We start from the raw sequence: 25,929 nt of genomic DNA on the forward strand, positions 1-25,929 counted from the left end.
TCAGGTTATGCTACTAAGAAATATTTATTATAAACAACGATACGTACATTGAAACCTTTCCACTGTCAAAACAACTCGTTTGCTATGGAACTAGTCAGAAACAACATGTGCACAATGAATTTCATGATTTTCTGACGAGCTACGTCTAGTTGTATTTAGGCAAATACAAAGGCATGTTCATAAAGTATTATCAGCAGTCATCGTATTTAGTAGCCACTTGCCATAAGGAGACAGTCAGCTAACATCCCAAATTGAGTTTTGAGTTTTTGTGCTAATTTCTGTCTTAAGCAGTCATCTAACTGTAAAACACAAGTTTGACAGTACTTAAATCTGCTTTAGTTTTCAATAAATTAAATTTCAATTTATTATTAACAATAAATGTTTTCCTTAACTGGATAAATTTAACCACATCGCAAATACGTCTTAACCGACAAACGTTGGAGTTTGACTACATGTTTGTACACAGGCAGCAGAATAATCCTTAGAATCACAGAATGTTGCATTACAGAATATATATAACCCTTCGTCATTTGAGACATATTCGAAATCCTGAAACACGAATTTTGTCTCATGAGTTGACTGGGAAATTATATGGGTACTGCTTTCAACTTCACATCTGAAATAAAAATGGACAATCGCGTGAGGTAAACGTATATAAGTTGAAGTAAGAAAATGAAATATGGATGCATATTTATAAGTATATTCTATAAATCATTTACATCTTCAGAGTAATGCTATGTCCTGAATCATGGAAATAATATATGCATGATAATTAACAAACGAAGACTTTAAATGGTATTCTTAAATATGCCCGAAGATGACATAATTGTAGGATTATTCAAATCTCACTATTAACAATGAATGACATTCTTACATACCCATCACTGATCAGCATAACATCTTTATCTTGAGCAACATTGTTAAAGGGTTTTGTATAACAGGTGTGTAGCCGCATTTTAATGTTCCAATCCGCCAACGTCGTAGACACCTTTACGTATATGTCGTCGCCAACCCCAAAAGTGTGCTCAGGCTGCATGAAGTTTTGGTCACTGAAAAGCTCTACACTTACATTGTATTGTTCAACAGCTGTAGCTTTATGGGTTTCAATACTGTGGTGCAGATGAGATGATCCTAAGCCACTCCGCATAACATCACATTCAACAGCAAATGTCCAAATATGCTGCCGAATCAAAAACGGATTAATGGGGTCTAAAATGGCATAGAATAACTTGTTGTTGTAGGTGACAATTTTGTTGGAAGTCTGAAATATATAATACATGTTGATGTAATTGAAAAATAACAGACCATATTTTTCATATTTCGAAAAATCCAAGTATATATCAATACGATCTCAGGTTCTTGTTTATATTTGAGCATTTTAAGGTAGTCAGTAAAATGGTTTTAACATTGAAGACATGGCTTGTATTGTTAACAATGCCTACTTGCGCGCATTAACCAAATCGCGTCCAAATTGTATATGTGCTTTATCTGTCGTCTCTACTTTATAATATATTCCCCGCATCCAAATTCCAAATGGCCAAATGCTAGCAATGTTCAACAGTATCATATTCGCTAATCGTGCACCATATACTTTAATATGCCTGAACATAACCTTTCGACCAGATAAAACTCAATTTGATACATTCTGGTACGTTAATTTATATTTGATGTTTTTTCTTCAATATTCACAGTGGTCATTTAAACAAACCTAATACCTTTGGACCCCTTCTTTGGTTTTAACGTCATCCAAGAATCAACCTTGACCTTACCTTAAATCTAGTTGTCTGCTGTCCACACTACGTAATATACAACAAAATCTGTTAAAAGATACTTTGGAAGCATAGAAAACAACCAAGCAAACTCAGTTTGATCAAGTGTATACATGGGTGGTAATGAGATTTGCAACACCTCTCATGCCTCCACCCCTCGCACCTACTTAAGCGGACTGCTATTGCAGTAATATCGAATACGCTCAATGATCACGAAGGACCATAATTTATAACAACACTGAATTCAAGTACGGGGATATTTAAACAACCGCCACACTTTCGGATTATCTAATTGTCATATTTATTGGAGCATATTTTACTTGTGAAGTAAGTTTTATTTGCCGTACCTACCTTTTCTGTGGTCATACACATACGTAGACTTTGTTTGAACCTCAACATGGTATTTTCCAGTGTACCTTGACAATTGGTTTGTCCAAAGAAAATTTCTTGGGGTCGAATCCCAGGATATAACAACTGTAATTTGTCCATACTAACGCTAATATTCCATTGAGAACCAGAGCAGGAAACACGAATTACATCCTCTAGCTGCATATGATCTTTGGTGGTATCACCTGTACTTGAAGATTTTAATAGTGTATTACACGGATATTGCCAGTTATAAATATAATTCAAGATAATATCTTTGATGTAGACATTTTCAGTACAAACAGAGCGTTACACGAACATTTGTTTTTCAAAACGCATTTTTTTAAAAACAAGTTCAATAAAAAGTAACATGCGGGGCTCTATCTTTATTACAAACGTACTAGTGACTACATATACTTAAAACGTAATATCCAGCTAACGTGATTTGCCTTGCTTTATGGCTGTTGTGTTTGCAATAAGAACAATATAGTTGTTAGTTTCTTTTGTCATTTAAATATGAATTTATAGAAACGTTTCGTATCTTACTGATCCGATAGCCTGCAATTACAAATATACTGTTTGTTGTAGTTTTGTTAAATGCATTTTGCCGCTTATTTATGTAACGTTGTTTAGCGCGTTAGTGTTATTTTGCATGATGACGTTACGTCAGTTCCGCGATTTATGTATTAACCTGATGAAGTTTTGACGTTCATTTGGTATTAACAGTAAACGGAAAGGCGCTGAAGTTTCGTCAAAGCTGCTTTGTGCAGTTGCTTTGACAACGCCCGCGTATAGTCAAGGACAACTTTCCTTAGATGACGTTTCAGTTGTTCCGTCTGGTGAATGTTTGTGTGGCCAAACACTAGGTTGTATGGAGATATATGATATTGAACAGTCTTGTACTTTTGTTAGGCTGGTCGAACAATTTCAAAATTATTTTTTTTAAATAATTTCAAACGTCTGTTTGGCCAGCCTATCATGATTTTTGATATGATAGGTGATGTTGAACAGTCTCTTGTGTTTTTGTTAGGCTGGCCAAACATTTTTGAAACCCTTTTTTTCAAATCATTTCGAACATTGTTCGGCCGGCCTAACACAAAGTTGTACAGATATATGTGATATTAAAATCTTTCTTGTATTTTTGTTAGGCTGGCAGAACAGTTTCGAAACTTAATGATTTCAGATCATTTCGAAAATTTGTTCCTGTGTCCTAACACACGGCTGTATGCAGATATGTGATATTGAGCAGTCTTTCTTGTATTTTTGTAACGCTAGCTGGTCGAACAATTTCAAAACTCATTTTTTTTTTTTCAAATTATTTCAAAAGTCTGTTCTGTCCGCCTATCATAATATTTGTATGAGATGTGTGATATTGAACAGTCTCTTATATTTTGTTTATTTGTTAGGCTGGCCGAACAATTTTGAAACTTACTGTTTCAAATCATTTCGAACGTATGTTAGGCCAGTCTAGCTGTGGTATTTGTATAAGATATGTCATATTGAGTCTCTCTTGTATTTGATAATTTCTGTTAGGTTGACCGAACAATTTTGAAACTTACTGTTTCAGGCCATTTCGAAAGTTTGTTTCGCTAGCCTATCATAATATTTGTATGAAATATGTGATATTGAACAATCTCTCTTGTATTTTTGTGAGGCTGGTCGAACAATTTTAAAATTCATTTGTCAAATGATTTCAAAAGTGTTCGGCTGGCCTAACACAAAGTTTTCTGGAGATGTGTGATATTGAAAGTCTTTCTTGTATTTTTGTTAGGCTGGTCAAACAGTTTCAATTTTTTTTGAAATTATTTCAAAAGCCTGTTCGGCTGGCCTATTTTATTTTTGTTAGGCTGGCCGAACAATGTAGAAACTCAGTTTTTCAAACCATTTCGAAAGTGTGTTTGGCTGTTGTAGCGAAAAGTTGTATGTAGATATGTGATATCAAATACTTTCTTGTATTTTTGTTAGGCTGGCCTAACAGTTTTGAAACATTTTTGTTAATAATTTCAAAAGTCTGTTCGGCCGGCCTAACACAATACTTATATGTGATATTGAACAGTCTCTCTTGTATTTTTGTTACACTGGCCAAACAATTTGAAACCTATTTTTTTTCCAAATAATTTCAAAAGTCTGTTCGGCCAACCTAACACAAAGTTGTATAGAAGTATGACTGATCTTGAACAGTCTTTCATGTATTTTTGTTGGGCCGGCCGAACAGTTTTGAAACTCATTATTTCAAATCATTTTGAAATTTTGTAAGGCCGGCCTAAATGGTCTGTATATGAATTGTTAGGCTGACCGAACGGTTTTAAATTGTTTTTCAGACTGTTCAAAATTTTGTTCGGTCAGCCTAACACAGTGTTTCTTCTGTGAAGATCTATTTCATTTATGTTTTATCAAATATTCAGCTTTCATATTTATGTATTTATTTGTTAGGCTGGCCGAACAGTTAATCTCCTTTTTTCAAATCATTTTGAAATTTTGTAATGCCGGCCTAAATGGTCTGTATATGAATTGTTAGGCTGACCGAACAGTTTTAACTTGTTTTTCAGACTGTTCAAAATTTTGTTCGGTCAGCCTAACACAGTGTTTCTTCTGTGAAGATCTATATCATTTATGTTTTATCAAATATTCAGCTTTCATATTTATGTATTTATTTGTTAGGCTGGCCGAACAGTTAATCTCCTTTTTTCAAAACATTTTGAAATTTTGTAAGGCGGCCTAAATGGTCTGTATATGAATTGTTAGGCTGACCGAACGGTTTTAAATTGTTTTTCAGACTGTTCAAAATTTTGTTCGGTCAGCCTAACACAGTGTTTCTTCTTTTATGTTTTATCAAATATTCAGCTTTCATATTTATGTATTTATTTGTTAGGCTGGCCTAACAGGCATATATTTGATGCATTTTATGTTCATTTGAAATAAAAACCATGAAACACATCTTGTTTTTGTGAAGTTTTGTTCAACATGTATGAAAATATGGGTACATATTTACATGGTAATTTTGAGGAAAATGGTCATTTATTTGGGAATTTGTGTACTTTCCCTTTTGATAATGTACTCTGTTAACCCTTATTTTAATCATTTTTTTTTGTGTAAAATTGGTTAAACTGTTAATCAAAAGAGGATACGATGCGAAATTAGTGAAACACAGTGCATGTTTAGTGATTGACCCCTCTACAGTTAATTGCTACGCTTTCCTATTTGATGCTGCGATGACTAATAAAGTGTAGGACTCCATGTTGCTTTTCTCCTAAATCCTACATACAACGGACGGAGGGAGTTGGTTTTTGTCTCACAGTTGTCTTAGTCGTGCCCCTAAAAGTTAGGCTCTTGTTGCTCTGACTTCAGACATGTTTTGAGTACATTGGTGTAATTGTACCTTAGATTTATTTTAATATTTTGTTTTGCTTTATTTATCTGTTACTTTTGCACTAATGTTAGAGGCTTTCTCAGCGGAGATTTTATTTACATTGTGTTGTTCAACTTGTTGAAGATAAGTGCGAGGTTGGCATGTCCTAAACGTGTTTAAACCCCCAGTTTCCTTTACTTAGGTTACTGACCGTTCAAAGGTGGTGCCCCTATTTTCAATAGGTTGTTTTGTCTGTCTTGTATTGTGTGTTGCGTATGTTTTCTTGTTTGTGTAAGCGTTTTTCCTCCGCCTCACTCCCCCTTTTGCCCTCTCATTTCCCTTGCATTTACGCTACTTTTTGCATTTCATCCCCTTTACTTTAGTAATTTTTCCGGGACTCCTTTTTATTTTGGCAGCCGAATACCAAGACCTTACTTGATTGTTTTTTTCCTACTTGTGTGGGTGCGTTTGTAAGCTTGTGAGTCTATAACGGTGCCCTACTGTTTTCTTATGTGTTCCTTGTTCGTTTTTTCTGTGTAATTCAAGTGATCGTCTGTGTATTTGTCTTTGGTAGATGAGTGTCTGCGCTATTGTGGTTTACGTTGCAGTGCGACTGTTTTTAAAGAACATGGCATTCCCTTGTATATTTGTCCGTGTTCAACTTTCCTCTTCGGTTTCATCCCCCGCCCCCGGACCATTTCGCCTCTCGCAGTTTCCTTCCCCTTTATCAATATTTAGCTTATATTAATATGTACTTGCTGGATGTTTGAAGCAACCTGTCTGAAATATTTTTCCATTACAGCTTCTTTTTGTTGTGGGCCTACTATGTAAATGCGTGGCTCTTGGGCTGTGTTTTGGTGCTCTGTGCTCCCGAGAAATCTACCGTGGCTTAAATCGTGTAAAACGTAATTTTGACAAAAAAAAACAACGAAATTGATTACATGACCAAATTCTGTATATTTACAACGCTGATGCTTTAGTCTATTTTAACGGGTTTCCTTGTATAAAAGCATATACAATTGTTTTAATCCATTATCCGAAGCGTTACATATCCTCGAAAGAAGAGCGGTTGAAAGTGACAAGCACTTGTTTACACATGTATAATTCATATAAAATGAGTGAGATAAGACGTATACGAGGGATGATCGAAATGAATTGCTTATTTCCATCTGGAGACTTCAAATTTCAAGTTAGCCCAAAAGGGCCCATTTCATGCCCTCGAAGTACTCCCCGTGGCTAGAAATGCAAAGTTTCAGCCGATGTATCACTTCTTTAAGGCGTCACGGTACGCTGATTTGGGCACAGTAATAAGGTACTGATGAATGGCAGATCCAAGTGCCTGTCGGGACTGGTATTTCCGCCCAGCAAGGAATGATTTCAATTTCGGAAACAAAAAGAAATCACATGGGGCAAGGTCTGGGGAATACGGGGGGTGAGGCAAAATAGTTACTTTTTCTTTCTTCAAAAACGCCGTAACTATTGCGGAGGTATGAGCGGGGGCATTGTCATGTAGAAGACGGACATGTTTAAAACCAGTGGCAGGGCGTCGTTTCTGATAATACTTTTTTCAGTTTCTTCAGTACTACGTCTTTGTAGTACTTTCCGGTGACGCTTTTGCCCTTTTTCACCGGCACTTTTATTGCGACTCCTTCACCAGAGAAGAAGATTGCATACAAAACCTTCTTTGCACTCAAAGAACGTTTGACAATTATTGGGCGTTTGCTGTGTTTAGTGGCCCAGATCTTATTGCTAACCTTTCTGACGGGCTCAGAATAATGGACCCAGGTTTCATCACCTGTGACGACATTGGCAAACTGCTTTTTGTCATATTTTGGAAACATTTAAGCAGCTTTTTGGCCACTTTAACCCGTTGCCTCTTTTGCTCATCAGTCAACAGATGTGGCACCCATCTAGCAGAAATCTTTCTGACTTTCAAATGCTTCTTCAAAATAAGGTGAACCGTTGATAGTGATATGCCTACCTTTCGTCCAATATCACGAACTGTAAATCTGGCATCTCCTTCAATGATTTCCTTTATTTTGGAAACGATTTCTTTACGAGATGCAGATTTTGGCCTACCTGATTTCGGTGCATTTTTGATGGACACTACACCAGACTCAAATTTCTTTTTCCACCGCCGAACTGTGTCATAAGACACACAAGAAGGTCCATAAGCAGTAGAAAGTTCAGTCATCAGCTTCTTCAAAGAACAACCAAGTTTTGAGCGAGCTTTGATGTAAGCCCGTATTTCATCTTTCTTGTCGACGCTTCTACCAACTATTTTTACTACAGTGGTCAATGATTGCGTGTATTCAAATGGCAAATTTTTTGTCTTACACTTAGTCTAACATGTACATTTATACACCGTTGTGTAGGTATTGAATAACCCTATACAGGTAGGTATTGGTTGTTATCGTGCCGCACGTGGATATCGAGCTAGAGGACAATAAGCAATTCATATCGAACACTCCTCGTAGAGTGTTTGTGAAAATTCCGGCCAAAATGTGGATGTAAAAGAATCAGTAAAATTGAAATGAAGGAATTAGTTATTTTAAAATACAAGTTTTACATACAGATCTAGATACCATGACCAAGTTTTAAATAAAACTCAAGAAAATGATTCATGCAGCACGTGTCCCATGAACTGAAATTAGCCTGACTGACTTCTTCCAAATTAGCAAAATAAAAAACAATTAACACAGGTCATGTAAGAAAGTAGTCTTCTTATCCATACAAGAATAAGTTATCGAAAGCTAAAAGTCTAACAAAATATTGTCCCTTAAATAGATTAAACTCATACTGAAAAAAAGAAATACTAGTAAAAGGAAAATATCATTAACCTGACAATCATTGTCCATTAAAAAAATTGTACTCAAACTATATGGTTACGAGCTATTGGCTTTAAATTCGATGGATCTATTCTAGTGATGGCAAAGGCATGTTCAATTATGTAACATAGGTCACCTCAATGTATCCTGTGTTAACCGGAAATGGAAAATATAAGTTTCGATGAACAAGCCATATTTTGCAAAGTTCAGGTTTAGTTGCGGAAGAACATCAGCATTAGATATTGACTTACATACCTTGACATCGGTAGACTGGATATGTTGCATTTCCAACGTCTTGCCATTGTCTGCCAGCTGGACAACTACAATTCCAAGATTCTACACTGTTATAACAGAAACCATGTATACATCGCTCTCCAATTGTACCATTCTTTTTAAAGGCGTCGCATTCGTTTAGATCTGTTGGCAAAGACTTTCACAAATAAATAAGTCGGAAATGTATATGTTGAAGCATATATTTTCATCTTGACACAAAAATGCTGATAAATGTTATACTTATTTCAATTACATGAAAAACGTTGACGTTTCTGTAAGTGTTTGAATCACCATATCTGTTTCTTCCTTTCCTTAAATATTCTACTCTACCCAGTTACCCGATCGTGTTGAAATAATGCACGGAGGGACACCTGGGGTCTACCTCCACCATCAAAGTTGAAAAGTCACCATATGACTATAATTGTGTCGGTGTGACGTTAAAACCAACAACATTAAATATTGTACTGTAAGGAATCATTTAGAATAGGGATGACGTTTTTAAACGCTTTTAGGACTTAAAGGATACTCGGGTAGGTTTTTATTTGTACTTAATTACTCAGCCAATTACAGGAAACAAAAAGAAGTTGTTTTTAAACTAAATTGCTATGACAGTAAATATGTTACTACATGTAAGGTCGAAAAGACATGTGACAAATTTCAAATCTGTAATTTGAACATGAAAAATATGCATGTTACCGTTTCAAAATAAATACGACTAACATTTAAAGGTTAAATGAACTACGCAATTTTTCATGCGTTTTAGTTAACAGGCAAATGCGGGTGTGATTTGATTTGATTTAATGATTTAATTTGCGCACTTATATCGTCAACGTAAGAAATATTTGAAATATGCACGTAGGATATTATACACATCAATTAATAACAAGCCAGCTGGACAGCCAACTGCTATGTGAGAACTCTTGTACTCCAGCATCACAGTTCAGGATGGTTATATGAACATAACGTAGTACATGTAAGGAGCGTTATTCGATTTTAGAAAAGACCAACTGACTCAAAAGAAATTAGATACTTTTCATATATATTTTAATTGTGATAAAACAGTGTACGAGTAGAGTTACTCCAATGTACAAGTAATGTTGAAAATTCATAAACCAACACAGTTGTGTCAAAACATGTCTCGCTTTAATAAGCTTCTTCAGTTGACAATAAAATACACAATGGTGTATTCCAATGTACAAGGAAAGTCAGCACAGAACTATTCGATATGGAACCGTTTATTTGACGTTTTATATTTGGAACCCAGCAGTTCATAAGACAAAGGATGATTTATTTTATTATGTTGTATTGTATTACATAAAATGAAAATATTCAGTCGAAGTCTTTAAGGATTGTCGATGTTAAAACAGAAGTTGTTGAATTTTTTGTGAGTGCTGTTTTGGGAAATGCATACTAAATAAATGTAGAACGGCAACATATAATACATAATGTGAGGTACAGATTTTTCCGCATGTTAACAATTATTTGTAAAATAAAGTAGTATTTTTGACAGAATTTGTATACGTATGTAATTGAATTGAACGCTGCACTCATTTTTCTCTTCAAATGAACAATTGACATACTCTTCTAGTTTGTGTCATATACTCCGAACTGCACGTTTCAGAACTTTGTATATTTTCTTCCATTCTGCCATTCACTACATGATTAAAGGTGTTTCTTCATGCATTTCAGCCTGTGAAAGACAGTTATGGTTCATCCCTCGTAACAGCGTAGTGAAAATTATTTCCCCATTGTCCGAAAAGTTTAGGGAAGGTACGCATGTCAGATCCTTGTATTAAGTAAGTTTTCGATATTTATGTATAACTCTCACGTTAACTTATGTTTTCATTTTGAATATCAGATATTCTTGCTTATAATGGACACATAACAGGTAAATGCTTCTAGTGTTTTAAATTATTCCTGCTGCACTAATGTACGGAAAAACTAGTGCCCTACCTGAACAATATTTCGTAGTTAAGTAGGCTGGTTCATATCCACTTTTATACTAGAACTCGTACTTGCCAGGCTCTTTATCAATACAGTTTGTACTGCCGCGATCACAATCTATTTGGTCAAGAACAAAATATGCTCCACCCTAAGTCGTCCAGTTTAATACACGAAATGCATATAAAATGTAATTAGGTTATACTTCTACCCAAAAGTTATTTTTGAATGAAGTGAGCAAAATTCGAAACAGTCCCGCAGGACTCAACCTTAATTTTGCAATGTTGGACTTAAAAATCTGTATCATGTAGTCCTTTTACTTGAGGAACCACTGACAAAAATGATTTTCACAGTTTTATTTTGTTTTTAATGTTCCTTTTATCAAAATCAATGGCAAAATGAATTCTCTACATGGTTTAGACAATGGCCATCACTTAGAATTTTGTCTCTGCTTGAGCTTGAGGAAATATCCTGAATTGTACTCAATTTATAGAAACGGCACGGTAAAAGCTGTTTAAATTTTGCATGCAAGTGTCTCAATGAATACCGTATATTGCTGTATCATTGTTCTGAAGTTTTAAAACATTCACCATTATGTGGGTCATACATATAATCGCGTTGCGAAATGGCCACTGCTTTCTTCCTTAAGCTTGTTGTGGTTACCAATAATTAACTGTCAATATCTTTGCATTTAATATTAGATTTAATAATTTTATCTTTCTGCACATTCCTATGATTCTTTTCTGTTCATTTACGGTCGACTGTCGATAGTGCTAGAAAACATGTTGTTGTTGTTGTTGTTATTATTATTATAAAACAATTTTTTAGGGTAATGATCTTAAGTTTATGTCATGTAATTTGATAATGTGAAGAAATGAAATACTCCAAAAAAAAAAACAAAATAAAATAATGCAGTCAATTTGTAGTAATAATCGTTCTTAATATAATAAGTCGACTAAATAAATGAGTTTTACTGGTCTTTCTAAACAAACTACTTACGATTTTAATGTTTTCTGCATTTATACGGGTATAAAACACATTGAGACTGTGCAAAACCACGAATCGCACAAGGAAATGTGATATATACTCGTATAAACGCACAAAAATCGTATTCAATTTTCATATTAACATTTTTTACAGTAGCTTGCTACAAAAATATATGGTTTGCTTTCCTGGGGTATCACAATATCAGGATATCGATTTCCTTAACAGCTAAGTATAACATCCAAAACGCCCGTTCGACTGTAATTCACCTTCTGATAAAAATAAAAATCCTGTTTTTCTTTCTTCCAACCCATTAAAAATATACAGTTGAGTCGATTCTTAATTTGATCTTTATAGTCACAAAAAAATAGATTTATCTCTATCTCAATGTTTTTTGGTCTTTTTTAAATTTTGTTGTCCAATTTTAAAGAGAGGTTTTGTTCATGCTATTATTTGTGAATGACGTCATATTGCGCGAACAATCTCTAGCAAAGGTCATCCATGATATCATTATACTAATGTTGTTTACACGAAAATAAACGGGTTTTTTTTTCGGAAAATACATGATAAATGTAAATATATGGATATAAAAACAATGTTAAGCATTGAGAATAGACCTATATATTTTCGGAAACTGCATGAAAATTGTTATCACCTCAACAGAAAATCATTATTATCTGATCCTGTTTATCGAACCAAAAAAGATTTTTGTTTATAAAATAAGGTCGTATCTGTTACTTACGACCAACATTTGGTCAGTCTTAGAAATATCTACTGAAGGAAAAGGTCATTTTTGCCACTTACAACCTTTTAAGACTGTACATTATGTGATTTAGGACTCGACAGTTATTTAGTAACTAGGTCATAGGTACATATACCAGACACGACAATTCATTGTTGGGGACTGTACAACGGCACGTATACAATTTCTTAAATGTCATCATCTCGATAAATACATGGCGCTCGGCACTGTAATACTTTAAAAGCATTAGCTATGAGGTTGAAACACAAATATGAATAATTGTAGTGAAAAGTCTATAAATCAAGATATTTAATTTTTGTTCAGTTTTTGTCAAAGTACTGTTTTTGACTTACAACTTTTATTTCTGCGGCGTAAAAATGTCACCGAAATATTATTACGCAAGTGATATACGCACTTTGCACTCTAACACCGACATATTGGATGTCATTTTGATTTTGAGGATTTAGCCCTCAGATGCCTGGATCAAATTATATCGATTTGTAAAATAGGGACTCTAAAATTTTCTTGCATAGAATATATTTTTATAGACCACTAATTCATAGTATAGAGACATTTTTGTTCTGTCACACCATACGATTTGTTCGACTCCATCAACTCTATCACATTTTACCATTCAGTGTAAAGTTAAACAAATACAATGAGACAATGAATACAAAACTCTATTATGTTTCTTTTGAAACGTCTTTTTAAGTATTATGGACAAGTAATGACTGCATAATTTTCGAGCATATTTACACAACAAACAAACAGAAATAACAAAGGTTTAATTAAGTCAGCAATTAAGCAAGTTGGAGCCATCCTTTTTTCAATGACTTTAACAGTATAATGTGAAGAGGGAGACAATGCTAGGGGACTCTAGTAGAAACTTTTCATGTACAGACTTGTAAAAGTGTACGAATTCATTCTGGTCTTCACTTGTACGTGTTAGAATATATATCTTCCAAACAAAGAAAATACACAAGCACACAATTTTACTCGGACAGAATAAGAACTTATATGTGTTTGCTCAAAGGTACTAACTTTGAATCATACTTTAAAAGCCCTCCGTTCTTGAACTCGGTGTCATTCAGTTTTGTTATAATAGAATTCCGTTTTGGCCAGAGCTTGAGGTGAGAGCGGTGTTGCACATTCCATTACCTCTCATGAACAGACTTTAACAAACCGAGTCTGCTATTATATCGCTTTGTTACGTTCTATGCTTCGAAAGGATCTTCCCACATATTTTGTTAACATGTTTCATCGGAATCGCATTACTTCATTTTAGTTTATATGTGACTATATGGATGTACGTTGAAACTTTACGTGGAAATGTCTGTGACCATATTTCCTGAAATCGTTTGAATATTACAGAGACTCGAATTACGATAAACGAACTAACGAACACAGTAACGTACTATCTTAACAAAGGACAGTATATAACGATTACATTCACGCTTCAAGAGCAAACTACTCAGAGATGTACAATGCTGATCATATTGAGAATTCCTGTTGAACCTTACCTATATTTTTAATGTCAGTTCCATTTTTCCAGTGAACAACGTAATCTGCACGAACATCATACCGACCAGCCCGAGGTCTTATTTGATTTCCCTGGCTGAAAGGAGAAAAACGACTGTCTAGTTATTTGTTATGACTCCAAATGGAGGATTAATGGTGGTATTGATTTCAGTTCTAACTTTTTAAACTGAACACATTAATCGGATACTATTATTCTACAAGACTCAAACAACATATTGATTCACCAAATGCAACTTTCATCATTTAGTTAAAGATAAATGAATATGTTTTGAAGGTTTGACATGTAACAACAGATGTACATCCATTTATTATTTCTTTCAACTATTGCTATATATTATCATTTTGTGGATTGTTTTATAAAACGCAGTTGCTTCGTCTTGACTTTTATTTCGTCTGTGTTTTCATATTGAATGCGGATACTCACTTGATTATCAAACTCAGTCGAAAAACTTCCAAACTCAAAAACCCCTTCGTGTTATTAAATCTTGCTGCAAGCTTTAAAAAAGATATCTATATCAAATACAAAAACAAATACACACACAGGTGGTCTATATTCATAACATAAGTGAAAATGCATTGAAAATGTTCAAAGCAGAAATGAAACTCATGGTCGTAAGAGCTACGTTATTGCCGGTGGCCTTTAGTACTACTTCGCTTGTAGGAAATATTAAAGATAAAACAAAATATTTGGACCGAACCTGTACTTATCTCACCCGTGTTCTTCAATATTTTTCAAAATTTTATACATTAGACACATGTTATGAGATATAATACACTGATACAAACGACTGATTGACAAACTGTACCATTACTAGTTTAACTAGTGACATCCTTCAATAACTTACGATATAAGTTTTCTAATATTTGGACCTAAAGAGCCTAGGTGCTGAAAGTGCACACGCCTACTGCGTCATAGTACCACAGTGGTAGTGTGTTGATTTGAAAAACAGGAGCAAACATCAAAACATTTATTTCTGTCTTTCCCAGTTTAATTGGTTATCAAAAATATGATCTTGAAATGTTACCTTGTCTTGGACATCTTTTCTGTTTTCATAAGTATCAATAGTCCTGTTTATTTCAGAAACATGTTGAGCTGCCGCCAAGATAGTAAAAGACACATGTCCAACATATGCGGAACCCCCTACAATTATGACAAAAAACGCATGGATGCAACAAAGGATAAGGTGAAGAAAAAAACAAACACATAAAATGTAGATATAGGGTCACTTTGACATTATAAAATAGTTGCTGACAACTTTATTGTTCCTTAAATGTATGCCGCAGACTTTATGTAACGATCGAAAATATTCAAGTGTGAATGTGTTTTACCTGTTTGTTTGCAGACACCATTTTTCTTGCTATATCCTGGCACACAAATGCAACTAAAATTGCCTTCGGTATTCAGACACACCTCATTCTCTCCTGTGCATTTTGGTGACGGTAACACGCATTCGTCTATATCTTTAAAATAGTGAGAAAAAAGCAATAAATTAGAATTATATATGTTTCATCTGAATCATTGATTTAGAAACAACGCTTTAAATACATTCGTTAATAAAACGGATACTTCTATATACTACAGAACATTCCAATGTACTATTTAAAAAAATGTATTTTGATTATTTTGAACGGACACTCCATCTACATATTAAGACTGAATAGTACTTTTTAATTCAAATAGATAACACAGTTATGTAAAGGAAAAGCAAAGCGTGTAAGCATCTGTCATATATAGTATGAATTATATATCTAAAATATAATTTATTGATACATGTATTAGTTTCATTAAATGCTGCTTGTACACACTTGATTGATTTTTTAGATGTTCATTTCCAAAAAAAATTGCATAGAACTATATGGCATTGAAAAATGACAAAGGGCCTCAGTGGCTGAGTGGTTAAGGTCGCTGACTTCAAATCACTTGCCCCTCATCGATGTGGGTTCGAGCCTCACTCGGGGCGTTGAATTCTTCATGTGAGGAAGCCATCCAGCTGGCTTACGGAAGGTCGGTGGTTCTACCCAGGTGCCCGCTCGTGATGAAATAATGCACGGAGGGGCACCTGGGATCTTCCTCCATCATCAAAGCTGGAACGCCGCCATATGACCTATAATTGTGTCGGTGCGACGTTAAACCCAACAAAATAAATAAAATGAAAAATGACAAAATAAAGAATATACGTGTTAGATATTGGAAATTATGATCTTTTCCATTATTTTCTCCCTTTTGCATAATCTATTTGTAACTTAATTAGGATATCTTGCATAAAATATATATCAATACGTTTGTTACATTGATAATTTAACGGCATTCACACGTTTTTCGTTTTTGTTTGTTTGTTTTTTGTTGCTGTTTTTTGTTGGTTGTTTTTTTTTTGAGAGAAAGAAATCCCCTTTCAGGTGTGAACGAGTCTCTAGAAATGTTAACTTAAGTTGCTTAAGTGCAAACCAAGTACACACCTAACACATCCTATAAATGGCCGTATTACTTACGGTGATGAAAAGAAAGTCGGTTATTGATAAACTTTTATCTTAATGTCTATAACAATTGATGTAGATATGAATGCGAGTTTAAAATAGTCTTAAAATTTATTACATGCAATACAAAAAAATACGTACCGTCACATTTATGACTATCTATATTTAACGTGAAGCCTTCTTCACAAAAACATTTGTATGATCCTTCCGTGTCATTACAAATTTGTCCGCAAGGGTTAGGGGCAACTGCACACTCGTTTATATCTGCATGTGAGACAATTTCCAGTTTACTAGATTTTCTAATGTGATATTCCGTTTCAAGTAAACGTTTATCCTTATCACCTTACAAGTATATTTATTTAGAAATTAACTAAGTAAAGTTTATTTGCTTAATGTACATGGCGCATTGTTCAATTTATCTCACATACTTAAGTTTTTAAATAGAAAATTAAGCTAGGTAGGTTGTCGTTGATTCAGTCCAGAAAACAAACAGGAAAGCACAAGTAGATTTAAACTATGAACTGATTTCAGTATTTAAGACAACTTCAGTAGATAGTCGTTGTCATAAGCGTAATATAATGTGAAAGCTTCGGTGTATGTCGTAATTATACGAAATGTTTTAATACGAAACTTTTAAAGAATTTACTCCCGGTTTAGTAGTTTCAACTTAGGCATAATATAAATGAGCGTGTTTAAGTGTATGGAGGTTGAAGGAATCTATGCATACTTTAAACACAATATTGCAATTTTAAACCTGTTAAACCGCGATTTATATCTTATATTAACAATTTCGTTTTCTTCTTCTGTCTTTCGTATTGTTTCAATGATCAGATGATGCATACCTTGAAAGTTATAGAAACAATACAATCGTCAACAAGCAGCAAACATTTGAATAGCAAACGTTTGAATATCCCAAAACATGATTTTCTTCGGCAATACTTGGAACAACACACGTATCTTATACGACAATATGGGGCATGAGAACACTGGTTGTGTTTTCACCTCTAGAATGTCTCGCGTTTTTGAGATCTAAAGATTTATGGGATTAGAGCAACAGCTTTAAAAAGCAAATAATTTGAACTGATATTATTAGGCAAATATTATGTTCTTACGTGGTAAAATTACTTACTTTCACAAGTTTGATTGTAGGAGGCGATCAGACTTCTTCGTCCTGCTGGACAATCTGCACACGGCCACACTTGACTACTGCGATTAAAAGATCCGTTGCAGGTATCGTAACATGTGTAATCTTTACACGGATCTAAACGTATTTCACAGTAAAAGCCTACGTAATATGCAGGACACTTGCAGGATGCCTTCATTGTATTCGCTTTCGTAAGATACAAAATGTTTCTCAGTAAAGTGCATTTTGAGCGTTGAATTTTTAACAATGCGCTCTGCGATTTTCTCTTGCTACAGTAATTGTATTGATGCATTACTTATATATCAGTAAATGTTTTTTTTTACATATAACGATATACATTATCATTGTCAGCATCTTAAGATCATCTTCACATAAAACCTTTTAAAAGTTAGGCAAATCCAATATACAATGCTTGTAAGTTGCGGATAATGAAATGTTACGGCTGAAAAAGAGATTCCATCCAGATTTAAGACTTTCTTTAAACTGAGGCTTTGATTTCCCTATTTCTAAAACTCAGCAGGTGTTGAAAACTTATTTCTGAGTCTTGTATGTATAGGGTAATCTAGTTACCGCACAAACAAGAGCTTTGAGCTCAATTTGTGACCTTTACCTTACACCTACAGACCATGTTCATGTGCTCTGCCTATCGTCTCACCACCACCTATCTACAGTCTAAGTTTGAAGTCAATACAATGGTTATATAGTTATGCTTGGGCACGAAATATGATGGCCAATTTCGACCTTTTAGCTCAATGTGTGACCTTGACATTTGACCTACAGTGTCGGTTTAAGCGCTCTGCACATTGTCTAATTGACATCTACTTAAATTGCAAGTAAACTGTCGATGTCTTTAATGGTTATAAAATAATGTCCCGGACACGAATTATGAAGAGCGGACAGACAGACATGTAGAAGCACGCGTCATTACATAATACGCCCCGTTTTTCCAAAATGGGCGTATAAAAACCTCATGAAGTGTACATAAATATGGCTGGGTTGCCCAAAATCTATGGTTTAATCACATTTTTAATAATAGATTAGTTCATATCCATATCTAAGGATTGCATATTTCAGTCATACAATAATGCCATAGAAATAGGTTTATGTTGGACAATCAGAATTCTCTGTCTAATAGGTAGGGAAAAAATCATCGCAATGTTAGCAACGTCAGTCGGTCGTGGATTTCGTAATCGGATCAGTCCTCGAAATTAATTCAAAAGAACAGATAAAATTCATATTCGTTATATATATACAACATTTGAAATGCACGAAATCATTTTCATAAGTAATAAGTGTTTTCAGCAAAACTTAGTAAAATATATAAAGTTACATAATTTTACAGTATGTTATCTACCAAAACTAGAAAATAGATTAATTGTTTAAAAACCTATCATATACATTTTATCCTATGGCTTAATTTATGACGGTGTTATGTTGATTTGTTACGTAGAGCCAAAAAACAACCGGGTTAAAATATGATTGGTTAGGAAATCAACATGGTTTTGGTACCATTTGAATATTATAATTCTTAACTATTATTGTTCATGTGTACCTGAAGAATTTCCATTAAACGAACCAAAATCACACTGTGACGGGCTTTCACATCCGCAATAATGAATTGTCATTTGCCTTGCCGCTGAAAATCCCAGCGTGTCATTCACAGAAAATGTCAAACTTGCGTCGCTGTACCTTAAATTTGTTCCAATCATCCAGCTAAAACGGCCGTTTTCTGCAAATAAGATAATGATATATTAGGAGCAGTAAAATCAAATATTCTTCTTTGACTCTGTTAATCCAATATTTTGCTTTTACCCTAACTTTTTTTAAACTATATTTATAAACACAACATAGGACCATTTGTTATAGTAACTTTCACATCTTCGGTTATCATTTTCTAGCGCCGGCAGAAGGTAGTTTATTGACAAATAATGTGTTCTTTGATTTTATGATAGAGAAATTTGCAAGGTTTAGCTCTTTTTTACGTTAATGTGAGCTTAAAAGCATCATTCGTTTACCATTAACAGATCATAATGTCTAAAAATATTTATATATAGACCTGTATTTTTTTTACAATTTCGACGTCGTATATTTGCATGTGGCATTTCGCATTTAAGCATTTAAGAGACCGGAGGTTCGATTCACGACTTTCTTTAACCAGATTTTATTTCTTTATTGTATTATTAAATTTTGCAATTATATTTATCGTAACAGAAATTATTCTCGCGTTAGTTCATCCAGTGTATTTTGTAATGTCAGGTTTTTGTGTTTTAGTTAGGCTTATTGGGATTACTTATTTTATGATCTGACATTTGATAGTTGCAATCCCGCTGTGATGGTACAACGACAGTCAAAAGTGTACTGCGTGCCATTACGGAATAAAGATTTTGGGGTTCAAACCCCTCCCATCCACAGTCTTTCGCATATATTTCAACTATCTCAGGGATAAATCTAAAAGAATCATTGACCAGAATTTAACACAGGAAAATGTTGTTTCCCTCTAAAATTTAGAATACGATACAAAAGGTTCTTATCACCATCGCCTTTAGAAATTAAGTTGCCATTCGAGATAAAAGGGTCCTAGGGTCTTACGGAAATCGGTGAATATGGGTTTTCTGTAGGTGTCACTGTCTTTTGCGCAATCTTGTCAATAACTGTTTTAAGAATCGGTGTAGATGACTTCAAGCGACTTTATAAATTTTCGGACTTTGTTTTCATATATCAAGGTATGTATTTCCAATATCTTGGAAACAGCGTCTGTAGCACTTGATTTGCATTTCTTTCGTATTTAAAATGAAAATTGTCCTGATACGTAATTGGTTCCGTCCTTTGATTTCTCGGTTTCTTCTTCAGCTTAAGAAATATGCGTAAGGAACCAGCTCATTTTCCTTATTCGGAATTTCAGTCTCACGTGTTTATCTTAAAGCAGCACGCCTCTAGATTTGGCTAAAAGTAATCTTTCTTTCAAATTGAAGTTTCGTCATATTATGAAAATTAGAACATGAATTTTTGTTTCGAAAATATTTTGAAAGTTTCAAATCAAGAAAAATATATTACCGCGCCGGGGATCGAACCCCGGACCGCTGCGGCAATAAAGATATTTTCCCGTCGTCGTAAGCAATAGCGCTATAGCTAAAGTAGTGAATAATGACTTCAAACTATAGATATTTATAATCGTGACAAACGCTTTTCGATTTTCGTCGAAAAAAAGAAGTAAAACTAGCAAATTCTCATGTGTTTCCGTAACATAAAGTTTGTCGGTAATTAAGTTTTAAAGCCTTCTAAATATAGCATTTATTTCAATATAAAAAAAAATATCTAAAAAAATATATATCTATTGTTTTTGTCGAACGATCTAGAGGCATGTTGCTTTAAGCTCTTACATATTTATGATAAGCCGTGAAAGTTTTTAAATGAGAGTAAGGGTAAATTTATTTGGTTGCTTTTGTAAGTAGTTTCGAAACAGAAATAACGAATAAGGAATTAGTTCCAACGCTATAATATGAAACTAACACCATGGCATAACGAAACACAGTACGCCAAAGAATCGAATATTTCATTTCAGTTTGGCGACTTGCTTCGTTGTTTCGCGTTTGCGACCGCCCGATTAACAAAGATTTCATTTTGGTGTGTTCCTGTCTGCTAAGATGAAATACAATGTTATGTAGGTCTGCGCGCCAGAATGTTTGTTTGTTTGATCGATTTGGGTTTGACACCGTTTTTCAACAGTATTTCAGTTATGTAAAGTTAGGCTGACCGGGTTCGAACAACGTACCTTTCAGTTACTACGAAAGCGGTATCCTCTGGACTACTACAGGTTAAGAAAATAATGATAATCTAATGGAATATAAGATTAACGCAATGTGACTTTACCGTCAGGTTTCCCTAGTCAGATAGTATAATTATTGTTGATCTTTCACGCTATTTATAAATTATAGAATCTTTTCGTAGTATTATTCCGAAAAAAATCCGAAGATGCGCAACGGTTCCGTAAGCAATCGGGAAAATACTTTTGGTCTGAAACAGGCGAAACTTTATTTGTTGGTTATTTTTTAACATATTCAAGACTATTTGGTCAGATCCGATGCAGAGGATTATATTTTCAGTAAATATGAAGTCATAGGTACAAACTCTGATTTTCATTTAATACTCATCAGGGTGTTTTATAATTAATTAGTGCAACTTACATAAAACTGTTTCCGTTAATTAACCATTCTTTCTTTTTTATTTGAGGAATTAATCTTTCTTTCTTGAACCCATTGTTATACAAAACATTTTACTGTATACGGTAAACATAATTATACACGTATAGAAAAAAGGTAAACAAACAGCACTTCCATGCTAGTCAGATAACTGAGAACTGGAAGAAAAAACTCAATCTTTACCCAGTAAAAGCAGTAAAAGATGCATTTTATGTTTTACGTTCCTAGCATTTACAAGGATATTTGTTGCATTTATAGAAATGTAAACAAACTTATTGTACGTGCGATAACGCCCATGATTTCAGTTTTGTAGATGTTCTATAGTGTTCTGCTGTAAGACAAATAATATGTTTGAGAAGATACATGATCACTGTTTTTCTTGATGTTTTGCCCACATTTATTAACTTAAGTTAAGTAACATCGTTCCTGTCTTTGTGTGACAGGTCTAAAACTATTTTTCATTCCGTATGGATATGGAAAATATAGATTTGTGTGATCTGTATGTCCTTCCTACAGAGAATTGAAGAGCTACATTCAGCAGTCTTAATAGCTTCCGAAAGGCTAAAAGAAAAAGTGCGTATTTGTGTGTGTATGCATCTATTGGGGGATGGGAGTGGTTGGTACATGTAACATGTGCGAGCTTTGGGCAGAAGGTGACAGGATACTGAGAAGAAAGATCAAGAAACAAGGTACTAAAACACGTTGGGTGGGTAGGTGCTAAGGTGACGGGATCCTTAGTGTCAATATAAAATACAATAAACTTAAAGTAAAACGAAAACACATGTCACATTGTCCTGTGTTAAATTCATCGTTCTATCAAACCTTGATTAAGTTATAATTTTTGAAAGCAGTATGATGCATTTAAATCCATAAACATGTTTTGAACTTAAATATTTGGAATGTAGAATTGTGTTGTTGAACTTTAGCTTTAAATGGAATCAGAGAAAAATTGTGTCAAGGAAAGTGGACGGATGGACGGACAGACGGCGTTTGATCACAATATCTATCTTCGTGCTTAAGTAAGCTAAAAATTAAACTAAACGTTTTACATGCGATAATGCCATTTCTAAGCTGTAGAGTAAATGCCTTTATGCAATATATGCAATGATTTTTGCCATATATCGCGCAATGCACTGTGTATTCATTTTGGACTACGACTGAATAACGGCATTTTATGATTATGTTACCATTAACTTAACATTTAGGATTTTCGAAATATATTATAAATGATAATATATTCCTAAATGTTGTAAGGGGCCTCTGACTTCAAATAGCATACCCCTCACTGATGTGGATTCGAGCCTCACTCGAGGCGTTAAATTCATCATGTGAGGAAGCCATCCAGCTGGCTTACGGAAGGTCGGTGGTTCTACCCAGGTGCCCGCTCGTGATGAAATAATGCACGGGAGTGGGGTTTCGGTGAAGCAACTGGGGTCTTCCTCCACAATCAAATCTTAAAAGTCGCCATATGACCTATGATTGTGTCAAAAATCTAAACTGTTGTTTGAAATAAATGCAATTGAGGATACTGCAGAGAGCAGAGAAACATAATCATTGTGGAATTATCCCGACTTTCTTACAAAAATATGGCAAAAAGAAGTGAAATAAAATATACACATGTAACACTATGTAAATATTTGAGTAATAATGTAATTTCAGGAAAGTCAGATTATATTTCTAATAGCTACTACAGTACTTTTATCTGATAATGTTTTTGAAAATTGTGTATCATTTCGTATGGTTCATAAAATTGCTAGAATATCCACGTCCAGATGTTTGAAGAGTCATGTCTGATGAATGTTACAATATGTTAGAAACATTGTGCGGTGCATTTTGTAATTGCATACGTACCTAATGTATAATTTTTTATGTCTGTTTTTACGCTGTATTTCATACTTCCTGGTTTATCGAAGTCATCAGCTACGTACTGCTTCAAGTCAAGTTCTACAGAACTATTAACTCCGTATGTCACATTCAGAAAAGGCGGAGTATTATTCTTAAAATGAGGAGGCTTGTTATCTGTAAACAAAAACATAAAAGGTTATAAATATTGTTTATGTATTTCAAATAGATTCAATTATTATATTTGACTTCACAAAATGATATGGTTAACATACTGTTATAATTTGCATAAAATTTACATTTCATTGCATATAATATATCACGTTGTGAACGCAAACATGATATTACAACGTCCATATTCAGTCCAAAAATGTCTAATAGACGATGAATTGAATATGTTGATTTATTACATATTTTAGATCAGCAGACAATAACAGGTCTTCGATATCCATGTTATCAGTTGAGTCTGATGTGGCTGGAATAGGGTTTAGCAAAGTATACCAAAAATAGAGTAGCCTGTTATTATATTTATTACATTACCAATTAAAGTTCGGAGGTGTAAATATTTCTGTTGCTCATCTTTTTAAAAGTCTCATTGATGCGAAAATAATTCATTCACTTTTCGCTTACTTGTAAATTGTCCTGCTGCTGCTTTCTTCAAAGTTGTACACGATTTCTTTCAAGTGACATTTTTAAGATACCTTAACTTCACACAAACATTTTATCATTGCTTGGAAAAGATGAAAGCTACGGAAGCCTATTAGGGATATTTTGTCTAAGTTTTTATGCATTACCTCTTATGTGCGATGTATTATGCGTTACGTATTATTTATTACCTTTTAGAGTTTACACGTAAGGTAGAGGTAAAGCTGGAAACATGAACTGAATCCTTTGTCGATATGTGGAGTGTTTAAAGATTTCTTTCACAAAGCTCGACCGAATAGCTTTTAACTGCAATCTTCAATCCGCATGGAAAGCCTGGTCTAATGTACTTTGTTACCAAATTATTTGATCGGTATGATTTTGGCAAGAAAGTACGCTAAGAAGATGTCAATATACGCTGTGAAATGTGTCGTTACTGTAGGAAGGTATATAGTCAAGACTCAGAATGTGTAGTAAGAGTGCTCTAACCTAGAGAGTTCAAAATTCCATACAAGTACAAGATGCTATATAGAGAGCATCAACACTTGTTGAAGAAAAGTTTGATTTAATCACTTATTAACATAATGAAAAGATCTTTCAGTTTTCATTGCGTCTGTGAAAGTAAAGATATTATTGGATACGATACATATTTGGTTAGGGGACACTTCTACGACGTTTGAACCAATTCCTTTACCTCAGGGAAGTTTCATGTAAATTTAACTTGGGTTTATAAATTAAGTACGCAGAAAGTTGATTTGTAGCAAGTATCGCACGTATGCTTTGAGAATATTTTCATCGAAATTTTAGCTGAAAAGGGGACACTAAACAGCAGAAGTGATATATGTTTTGTTGTTAAATGTTGGTGTAAGGTGTTAAATGGCTTTTAATTCTTGTGATGTTATAAATGCGCTAGAAGAACCATTGTACATTTAATATATAATTATAATGTTTAAAGGTTTAAAGACTACAAACAAAAAGAATTTCAATAAAAATGTTAGAAGCAAATTTCAGACAGAATTAACGATTTATGACAAGGTGGACACTTGTTTACTACATTTCAATTTTAACCGGATGTTATTGATAGTTTTACGGAACAGTGATATTTCATTATTTAAGGGTTTTGCACATTTTACACAGTCGGTGTTTCTCATAAATATTTAACTTTTGAACTATTTCGGGTCTTATTGCTGAGAAGTTATACGCTTTAACATTCATAACATTTATACTTTGAAGTAATGAAAAAATTGATAACATACTTCTCGACAATTCTACTTGATCCTGATATAAATCATAGTTTGAATCGGTCACATGCCAAAAGGGTAAAATTTTGCTTCCTACTATAATTTGTTTGATGTTCCTGATGTATGAAATAAGGATAGATAAATTTTGCGAAATATTAGCCAGTTTACGTTTATGGTGTACCACTTAAATCACTAAATTAAAACCATGTTCCTGTTGCAAAAATATCTTTAATGCGATCCTGATTTAGCCGATGAAAATTTCGTTTTTTTTTAATTTTAAGACGGATCTGTAAACAACCATTACACTTTCGTGAAAATATTAGTTGTCTGCCTTTGCAGTTAAAAATAGACGGATGTAATAAGTATGCTTAACATATGTTTACGTACTTACGCAATATTACATATGTGTGGTGTTCTTTTTCCACAGTGTCCATAATAGCTTCACCTATTGTTTCATTCTTTGTTCTTGCAATTGTGGCTAGGCAATGGGCATTAGTCTGATTGTTCCAAGAATTTTTGCATGTTCTGTTGAATAAAGTTATATCTCCGTCCGTAAAGCCTGCGTACAGTTTTTTCAGGTCACCTTTCATTGCAA

General features: G+C 34.0%; 1 protein-coding gene across 1 annotated transcript; it reads right to left on the reverse strand.

Moving 5' to 3' along the window:
• Positions 1 to 25,739, reverse strand: LOC128552541 (mucin-like protein; the record flags this gene model as incomplete). Its single annotated transcript, XM_053533585.1, is given in 13 exon segments — positions 1 to 616; positions 879 to 1,261; positions 2,121 to 2,341; positions 8,568 to 8,729; positions 13,773 to 13,867; positions 14,216 to 14,286; positions 14,817 to 14,932; positions 15,121 to 15,252; positions 16,408 to 16,530; positions 17,396 to 17,596; positions 18,963 to 19,139; positions 23,461 to 23,628; positions 25,726 to 25,739. Coding segments are annotated over 13 exon segments (2,056 nt in total), but the record flags the coding sequence as incomplete, so codon positions are not given.
• Between the last annotated feature and the right edge of the window lie 190 nt (positions 25,740 to 25,929).

The sequence above is a fragment of the Mercenaria mercenaria genome, unplaced genomic scaffold, assembly GCF_021730395.1.
Source record: "Mercenaria mercenaria strain notata unplaced genomic scaffold, MADL_Memer_1 contig_2886, whole genome shotgun sequence".
NCBI classification, from domain to species: Eukaryota; Metazoa; Mollusca; class Bivalvia; order Venerida; family Veneridae; genus Mercenaria; species Mercenaria mercenaria.